Genomic DNA, 10,422 nt, shown 5'->3' on the forward strand with positions numbered 1-10,422 from the left:
AAACATTTCATTCAGTCCCAGCACAGACTGGAAGGTCTGGTATTTCTATACTTTCTGTACTTTTGAATTCTGATGATAAAACTACTTTGGATGAAATTGTGCAGTCTTCCAGTTCTGTTATGAAACACCTTGGAGTTCTTGTAGTCCACGATTTGACCTTCAGTTCGCACGTTTAAAAGATCAGATTTTTTTTTTCTTCAGATTTCTACATTATTTATATCAGGGGAACTCTGTCTGAAAGTGTGGCTGAAAAACTTCTCTGTGCATGTGTTGAATTATGTTTAGATGATTGTTGTGATGTTTATGTTTTTACAGTTTCCCTTGAAGTTCTTTCAGTTGTTGAGAAATGGTACAAACAGAGCAGGCTACTGACATCCAAGAGGGATCATATTTAAATTCAGTTCTATTTAGCTTTATATGCAAAGCGCCACTTCACAACAATGTCATCTCAGCACCTACACGTCAACTTCAGCCAATTCATAATGAATGGAAAGTGTTAAGGGAAATCAACAGATCAGATCTTGACTTTGATCCAATCCCCCATCCTGAGCATGCATGAGGTGACAGTGGAAGAGAAAACTTCCTTTTAACAGGAAGAAAAGTGACAGAACTAGGCTCAGGGCATGTCATCTGCCTGGACTGGTTTTATTGGAGAGGACAGGAAAGAGAGACCAACATACTCTGCAACTTTTATCCAGGAAGACCTGCAGAAAGAGGAGAAATATTACCGATGCCAATTCTGTCATATCTAAGATAACTATAAGATTTATCAAGAGGGAAGGTCTTAAGCTTGATCTTAAATCTAGAAACCCAAACTGGGAGCTGGTTCCCTAAGAGCTCTTCCTCCCATCGTACTCAGGGAACCACCAGTAAACCTGCAGTCTGAGAGCAAAGTGCTCACAGGTTTCGCCGTGTCCTTCAATGCTTCCTGTAAAATATTCAGTTAAGTGATAAATCCTTAGTAGGATACACATAAATCCTCCCAAGGCCTACCCTCTTCTCATTCAGAAGTCTTTGCTCCTTTTCATCCTAGAAACCAGACTTTTCTGCTTTTCTGGAGCTTTTTCTCTTCAAGTCGTTGTGAACTCATTTCTCAATGTTTGAATACGTTATTCTTTTCTCTGTGTGTGTCCATTAACTTGAAAATATTGCTTTGCCTGATACAAGTTATAAAATGTGTTTGTGTTTTCCAACTTGTTTCTGAAAACATCTCCGGGTCGCGCTTAATTCTTGGTAAAGTGATGCGAAACGTTTCTGAACTCCATCCATGTTTCCAGGCTGTTCTTTGGTATCCTTTCTGTTTTGTCTCTGACCTGAGGTCAGTCCTGGAGTATTTCCTCTCCTTCTTATCACCTTCTTATCACCCACCCGCCTCTCATTAACATAACAATGCAGCTACACACCGGGATGTTCCTGTGGATAAAACAAACGTTTGCAGGTGACGAACCGAGCAGAGCCGCGGAGTCCAGACATGACTTCCTTGGTGCTGTTGGCGGTGTGTTTTGTCGGTGTGGGCTCTGTGTCCAACGTGGAGGACATGAAGACACAGGAGCGGCTCTTCCTCAGCTCTCTGGGGCTCACCGAGCTGCCTCGCCCCGCAGGGGTCCACCAGCCCCGGCGCCAAGTTCCCTCCGCGCTGTGGAGGATGTTCCGGAGGTCAGAGAGCCCGAAGGCCCCGGACAGCGACCCGTGCACGGTGTCCGAGTATGGAGTCCGCGGCAACATCATCCGATACGTGCAGGATCAAGGTAGGAATCTTAATTAAATTAGGAAAAGTTGGCAAATTTTTCTCCCTGAATCTTTACAGACCAAGCAAACAGTAAAATACACTAAATTTAGCAACTAATATGTCAGTTTAACAGCATTTGGATGAATCTAATTAATGTTTACATCACAGAAAGCAGGTTTTTGTTCATGTGATTTTTGTCATCAAGTAGTTCAACATTGAATGTGTTCATAGAGGAGCAGCTTCAGTACAAAATATGTTCTCTGATACTTGTTGTGTTCAAATCCTTTTCATTATTTATTGATAAAGTCCTATTCAGTCAAGGTGCAGTAAACCAAACATGTCAGCCTGAATTAGAGAAAAACTTTGGGGAAAAGCTGTTGTTTTTAAGTTGTATGCCTGAAATCATACTGGAAAGGTAGCCTACTTCAATAAAACTGAGGTGCTACTAACAATGCAGCGAGTACAGGCACAGTGTGTGTTTCAGGAGGTGGTAATCAGTTGGGAGAACTTATTCTTCACGTTGCCAAACACACACACACACACACACACACACACACACACACACTCACTCGCACAAAAAAAAAGCAGAGTCCTTGTTTTAAGTGCTTCTCCCCCTGCTGATGTGTTGCAGGCAGGTTGGTGTCAGGCTGGAGCAGCAGCTGTCATGCTTGTCTGGAGAAGCAGCTTTTCTTCAACATGTCTGTCCTGCAGCCTGTGGAGCTGCTGTCTCTGGCTCAGCTGGAAATCAAGCTCCACTGGAAGCCTCTGAGACCCGCAGAGTTCCTGCGGGGCCCCCGAGCCATCGGCGTGTCGCTGTATAAAGTGATCCGAGCCACGCTCAGGGGGGCAAATCCTCAGGCCAACCGCAGACTCCTGCTGGCGCAGTCGGCACAGCTGCAGCTGGAGCCCACCACCATCACCATGGACCTCACCGTGTTAGCAGAAAGCTGGCGCAAACCAGGACACAACTATGGTTTGGTATTGGAGCTTCTTCCTTTCAGTTCAGAACCAGAGGAGCTTCTTCCTTATTACCCCAGCAACGCCCTCCCAATGGAACCAGCCATCGCTCTTCCACTGGTTCAGGCCTCGCTGGTTGTTGTGTCCCTCAACCCCCACCAGTGCCGCTCCCGACAGAGGAGAAGCGCCATCCATCTCCCTGTGACGCCCAGTAACGTCTGCAAAGCTCGCCGGCTCTACATTGACTTCAAAGACGTGGGCTGGCAGGACTGGATCATCGCCCCGCAGGGCTACATGGCCAACTACTGCCACGGCGAGTGTCCGTTCCCTCTCAGCGAGAGCCTGAACGGCACCAACCACGCCATCCTTCAGACCCTGGTACACTCTCTGGACCCGCAGGGTACGCCTCAGCCCTGCTGCGTCCCCATACGCCTCTCCCCGATCTCCATGCTCTACTACGACAACAACGACAACGTGGTGCTTCGACATTACCAGGACATGGTGGTGGATGAGTGTGGCTGTCGATGAGGCAACTGGACCCCATCCCGTCTCCTTTTTTTTTTTTTTCCGTTCAGCTTGTGTTTTCCCCCTTTTTTTTTTTTTTTTTTTTTTTTGCAATGTGTGATTGAATATTTAGCCATTTAAGCCATGTTAGTTTTTCTAATCTCCCTTTTTTTTTTTTTTAAAATGAATATTGATATTTTTTCTTTTTCTTTCTAGATTAAGGGAGTTGTTTCCAGGAGAGAATTAGGGTTTAATAAAGTTGTGTTTTAATACATTTTAACAGTATTCATTGTATAGTTTCATATAGTTGACATAAACATGCAAATAGATGAATCTTAACCAAATATTACCTGAATAAAAAGGCTTTTTGTCTCTTCCTCAGTAACATTTTCTGCCGTTGTCTTTTTAAGTATTTCAGTCTAACACATGGTGTCATAACTGCGACTCAGTTGGATATCACATCTTCCTCCATATCACATGCAGCCATTCTGCTTAACTTATTTTCATGTAGAATACTGTGAAATTATTCAGTTGAGTCAAGTAGTCTGTATTTGGATACCACACTAAGTATGAATATCGCTGAATCTGAATGTCTGGCTCAGGGAATGCATCGTACCCCTGCCGCATCCTGCAGGTTTTAGTTGTTCCCTGCTGCAACACACCTGACTCAAACCTGCAGGATGGTAGCTCTCCAGGGCCAGAGTTGATCACCATTATTTTATAGTCGTCAGTCTCCGTGGAAAAGCTGAAAGGACGCTATTGTATTCGGAGGAGAGGTGACGTCTCTGACCACTTCTGGTGAGGTTTATCGTTTTTTTTTAGCATTAACAGATAAATGAAAAGAGCTGATGAGATATCCTGTACCGAGTCGTCTGCCTGTGAAGTGATCGTTTGTAGATCTCACTGCGGTCCTCATTAGACTGACCTGCATAAGGAATGTTTAGTTGCAAGTTTGGAGTTGGTTTCTTTTCATAAACCAGTTTATCTCTGGGATGTGGCTGGATTTGAGGAAAAAAAAACCCATTAGTATTTGGTGTTTGTTAAAAATCCTTCAAAGTTCCTCAGAAGTTCCAGCTACATAGAGGACAATGTCCCTTAATTTCCTTTAATAATCTTCATCCCAGTTGCCGTCTCAATGTATTCCCCAGCTTAAAAAGTATTCAAATGTTTTATCTTTCTATCTCTCTACTTTCTCTCCATAAATCATCACAAAACCTCTAAAGCTGACAGTCGGTGCATTCAAGCACTTGTCTAAATAATGACCCTAACAACAGGAATTATGTCAGGATTTCTGAATGTATATTACGCTCTGCAGAACACATACATTAGCCACATGCGATACTGTAAATGTTGACATTTTCTTTAAAATAATGGTAACAAAAAGATCCTTACACCAAGGGAAATTCAGATAACTATGTTTTTTTTCCTTTTAAAGCACACTTTAAGCATCTTTAGAGCTTCTTTGTGGTTTAAATGTTTCACTGGCCAAGATCAGCGACTTTTATCTGTGCAATGAAAAATGAACTCTCTTATCTCACCCTCCTGCCTGATAACACCTCAACCCCCCTTTACCCACACAAACAAACCACTAGGGGATTACCATGACAACGACTGGTTGCCACAGCAACCGGGAGAAGCTGAAAGTCTTTGGAGTGTAAAGATGTGAGCAGAGTGCATCTTCTGCAATATTCCTACAATGTTTCACAGCTTTGGAGGCTTGAAAAGTTTTCTAAACTGTTTTCTCCAGTCATAAATGTTTGCATGCTTTCATCTTGAAAAACAAATTAGATTAAATTTTTTAGTCCTAATTTCACTCTACAACCAAATGAGTTTTTTTCATCCTGAAACATCCCATATTAACATTATCATCCTTTTTAAAGTTAATCTGTTTTAACCCGTCATCAAATTCTACATTTAAAGTGAACAATTTGTCATTTCCTGCTGCCTATTATTAAACTTATTTATATGATTTAAAATCTAAACCGAAGTTACTGCCGAAGAGAGAGGCCATGTTCCTGCTCCACCACTATCTCCAAGGCAAAGCAGATCTGCTTCATTCAGGTTTAGTGCAGGTTAAACTCAGACTGAAACACACATTTAGCTTTGGATAATCGGGCAAAACGTTCCAGCATAGTAGTTGAGTACTTTCTAAAAAAGAAACTTAAAATTTACAATTGTGACAGTGCATTAGTCACCAGAGGCTGCTGCTTTGTTTTTTTTTGCATGCATTTATTTAAAGCAGAACCGCAGCAGACAGGTTTTGAAGAAAAATGGCCACGAATCCTTACTGTGATTAAAGCCCCTGCTAACTTTTAATTGTATCTTACATTTAATCTCAGGAAACTGTTTTTTTTATTCATCATTTTTTCAATTTTCAATCATATTGCGACACACTTGTTTCTTTATCCTCGTCTGATGTACAACACTGCTGAACAGACTCAGAAGATGAATGGAGGCGAGAATGAGCAGAGCAGCAGAGGGAAACAGGAAAAGGAAGAAGCCTCGGGCACTTCAACAGCTCTTTTCTGTCAAAGACAAAGTCATTTCCACTTCACCCTCTGGGACCAGCCGTACACACTCCATCTCTAACAGTCAGATGCACAACAGTGTTTTGCTTCCTGTCTTTAAAACTGAAACACTCCTCCTCCTCCTCCCGGATGAATCTTCGCTCAGTGATACTTGAGCCGCAGAACTAAATTATCTTTGTTTTGCTTAACGTCACTGGATCTCTCACAGATGCCTGCAACAGTGAAAGCACGGTATAATATGAAACCTTTGATGCTCTATAATAATTAGATTGACTGCCATGAAACATGGATAATGTAATTAAGAAAGGATAAATCCTGGTGACTTCAGTGACCCATTCTGCTTGTTTGTGGTTTTGAGTAAAATATTTCATCAACCATTAAATGAGTCAACGTGAAACACAGACATCAACTCCCTGACTCTAACAACTTTTCATTGTTTTTACATGATAGATAGATAGATAGATAGATAGATAGATAGAACGGTATAAAATTAAGAATGTCTACAAATTAGTTATAAGAGGAGGTGTGTAACAATGTGCAATGTAAGTGTAAATAGCCGGGTATGTAACATGGTACAGTGCAATATATTTCGAGATATGGTAACAGTCACTCTTGATGTTATCTATGACACAAGGATGATGCCAAATAAACTGTCTTTTCTTATTAAACACCGTAAATTCAACTGTAAACCAATTAGCTTCAGCTAAAGTTCAGGTTAGCACCAACATTTGTCTCTTTTATAGAAACAACAAGCTTTTCTGATGAAACCAAAATAGTGTTTTTCAAAACCAGTCACATAACACACCAACTGCATGAATATCTTATATAGCAACAAAGTTTCCAGTAATGTAATGGGGCAAAGCTCAGGGAGGCAGAAGGGTTGGTGGTGGATCTAACAAATCAACCAGAGTAACGGATATCTGAGTTATACGTCAATAATTGAGTCAGTTTTTTTAATTCACTTGGTAAAATTAGGCAAAATGTGTTAAGTTGAAGAAACAAAACTGTTTTGGTTATGTTTTGGAAAATATAATGTAAAATTCATCCATATTCAAAATTTATGGTGAGGAGGACCTTTGTATGGTGGCTGAGAAGTTCAAAACATATTTACATAAAATACAATAATTTGGAAAAAACCCCCAAAAAACTATTTAAATAAAATTTTATTTTGTATCGTAGCGTTTTCCGTGTGGAGCTTGTATGTTCTACCTGTGTTTGAGTGGATTCTGTCCAGGTAATCCGGCTTCCTCTCACCGTACAAAGACATGCACGTTAGGTAGTAGTAAGAACAACATACACCACCAGTTAAAAGTTTGGACATTGGTGTTAATGGGAAAGTGTGTCCAAACTTTTGACTTGTAGCGTAGCTTATGAAAGTATTATTGCATTATTGCTTGTAAGAATAATGCAAGCAAGTGGGTACACAGCAAAAACGGAAATCTAAGTAAGATCAAAAATCTTACATTGAGTACACATATGCTTATTCTTTTAAAGGTAAGATAGTTCTTAGTTTTTATGTCAGAGAATTCCTCTTGTTTTAAGATTATTTTTACTTGTTTTGGGAAGTCTTGACAAGCCAAATTTTCTTGTTCTGTTGGCAGATAATTTATCTTATTTTAAGCAACATTTACCTAATTTTTGTATAATTTTTTCTTGTTTTTCAAGGCTGAGTTTTTGCAGTGAAAAACAGTTATGAAAGAGAGAAATATTCCTTGTTTTCATTTCTGAGTTTCAAATGTTAGCATGCTAACTTACAGGCTAAAGACGTAATAAATTGAGAGGATTAGCATAATGGCATGTTAGCAATTAGCTCAAGGCCTTCAACCATTGTTTTGGAGGTCATGACAGAATTAAGGAAAACTTAGATCTTTATTACATGTCTCTCACAGCTGACCTTGAAATAGTTTTAATAAACATGGCACCATCAACACAGAAATGGAATTTTTTTTTACCTCTAATTTAAAATTAAATTACATTGGTTAAAAAAAAGTTGGGAATATTAACCCTTTAACACATGAACCAAAAATCTTTTATGAATCCAAAGTCTTTGTTTTACCTCATATCAAAATGTAAAATTAAATAAATGGCATGCATTACCTTATTACAGTACAATATGTTAGAATTATTGCGGTACAAGTGCCGCAATAATTCCAAGGGTCCAAGAGTAAGTATCAGATTGCATAAGGTTTTGGGTTTTGAGCAGTGTGTGTGTGTGTGTGTGTGTGTGTATGTGTGTGTTTTAGCATTAAGTGATGTTATAGGCCTCAGAAACTGTGATCCACATGGCATTAATTGCTTGAAAGCAGTTCTGATATGGCCTGATCATACTAGAAATCAGATAATAGCTTGCCAACACGGAAAAGTCACCCCACCCTCCCTTTTTTTTCTTTCATCATGATCATATTATTGCACTTAAGAACTAATAACTACAGCTTAACTTTCACTCTCTTCCTCCTTCTGTAGTTTGACTCTCCCACATGTGCAAAGCCAAAGAGAAATGGATAATCAATACCAGTCAACATGGAGCCCGAGGAGCTAGTATGACTCAGCCATCCTGACTGGATGTGGCCATTTCCTGTCTGTATTTCTATCTCCAATCCTTGTTCTCCTTGTATATTGCCCCCCGCCACCCCCCGAACTACATTCTGAAACACTTTCATGTCTTAGAATTTAGTTATAAAGTTTAAATTCTGTTGATTTTTTTTCCGGATTGCACAGACTCTAAGGCTGAGTCTGTTCAGCACAGTCAGATGGAACTGGAAAATGCAAAGTGTGAATTAGCACTATGCTGGAAAAATCACTGCGGCACCTCACTTAAAATGTTGCAACATTATGAGTCAGTTCTTCGATCCAGAGCCAAATAAAAAAGAAAAAATAAATAAATAAAACTGGCGTGAATTACTGTTTTACAAAGTGTAACATCCCTTTTTTAAATGGTCCTTCTTTTTGCATGTTAGATATTTCTCCTCTCAGGTACCGGCATTGTGGAGTGGGAGACAATCTACTGGGTTTTTATTGTTGGATTTTAATTTATGTACTATGAAGTTTTCATGTCTTAAATGAAAATTTGAATTACTGGCAAGACCAAATTGGTCTATATGTACATGTGTTTACTCTTGCACCAACATAGATTATTCAGCATTATCATCACTTCTTTTCAGTAGAAAAACAGTTCCGTTTTTTAATTATTTAACAAATTGGGCTTTTGTAAGTCAAACTAGAAAACAAATTTCAACATGAAATGATTTCGACATTTGAAACAGTACCAAGCTGCTAGATTCCTGGATCAGCTCCAAGATTTAAAAAATTCCCATGTATGTCGGTGGAAAAATTTCATCTGAAGAATCTGAGAGTTGGAACTTTGAGCACCTCTGATTTGCCTTCTGAAATATTCCTGTCTGAACCAGCAGGGGGCAATGTGGCTGCAGCTGAAATTACAAAGCTGCAGTGTGTGTGTGTGTGTGTGTGTTTGTCTCGCTGGTGTGTGTGAATACTATCAGCATGAGGTAGCTGGTTAGTGGTTGCGTGCTGAGCTGACCACTGCAGAGCAGTGAATCTCTGTGAGGAGCAGATTTTTGAGTATCTGTGAAGGTTTTTTTTTTTTCAAAAACTTTTCATGATATTTAAAAAAAACAAAAACATGTTATCTTGGTTTAAGTCGGCATTAAAAAGCCCACAAAATACTAACCATCACCGTGGAAAGGACTGATAGGTCTCATTTGACAGATTTACAAGTGAGGAGTGTTTTTCTCCCAGTGGTTTGTTACTGGGATTTGAATGAAAAATGCACGTTGAGGTCAATAGTGCACCATCCACATCTTATATAACATATCTGGCTGTTAGAGATTGTGTGTAATATTTTACTGCACAAGGTTGTTCTTGTTTGTGTATAATGCAAGTGCTTAACAGAAACTCACATATGAGACATGTCATGACAAAAAAAAAAAGCAAAATCAACAAATACAGAACCTAATGAAAAACTGAATGTTAAAGAATTTGAAATGAGAAAAATATACACAAATATAACCGCATTGAAGAATTAAAAACTTCTGCTATCAAGACTTTTGTCACTTATATTGACTAGTAGTCCTCATATCTGAGTCATAGGTTATGATCATGCACCACTCTGTCTGTCTGTCAGATGTCCCGGTTCAGTTCTGTCCAGTTTCATGTCCAATAAACCTCAATTCCCCCATCATGTCACCTGTTCTTACTTCCTCATTAAGCTTCAACGTATCGGCTCTCCAAGAGACACTTAGCTTGTTTGAATGACCAGTCAAGCATTCAATCTTATTTTCATGACCTCTGGTTTACTTGCAAGACTTAAATGTGCATTCAGAAAGTTTAATGACTCTGCCGATTTAAAGGGACAATAAGGTCATCGAACAGTCCCTGGAGATCCTTGATCACTTAAAGGAGACTGAAAGCCAGAAAATAAAAGTATTTTTGGTGTTTTGTACTGAAGCGTATTTTTTATATTACCCAGTTCGCATAATTTCATCTTATACTGCCTCGGGATGTCTTTAGTAGAACTTCAAAACACACATCTGACCCTGCAACAAGACTTTATTGTGCACTCCATGAGCCCACAACTCCATAAATGCTGACTAATTTCTGTCTTGCAAACTGCAGGCTCCTCCACAGACTCTTATCTTAGCCATCACTGATTATTCCTATTATGAAAGTTGTGTAGGTTTGATGCAG

At 39.5% G+C, this 10,422-nt stretch overlaps 1 protein-coding gene across 1 annotated transcript; it reads left to right on the plus strand.

Moving 5' to 3' along the window:
* Nucleotides 1-1,471: 1,471 nt before the first annotated feature.
* gdf3 (growth differentiation factor 3) lies at nt 1,472-3,214 on the plus strand (the record flags this gene model as incomplete). The annotated part of the gene is made up of 2 exons (XM_079253690.1): nt 1,472-1,748; nt 2,361-3,214. 2 exons carry the CDS (start codon nt 1,472-1,474, stop codon nt 3,212-3,214), a joined length of 1,131 nt encoding a protein of 376 aa, XP_079109816.1.
* Nucleotides 3,215-10,422: the final 7,208 nt, after the last annotated feature.

Source organism: Telmatherina bonti (assembly GCF_933228915.1).
Source record: "Telmatherina bonti genome assembly, chromosome: 15".
In the NCBI taxonomy this organism is placed as follows: domain Eukaryota; kingdom Metazoa; phylum Chordata; class Actinopteri; order Atheriniformes; family Telmatherinidae; genus Telmatherina; species Telmatherina bonti.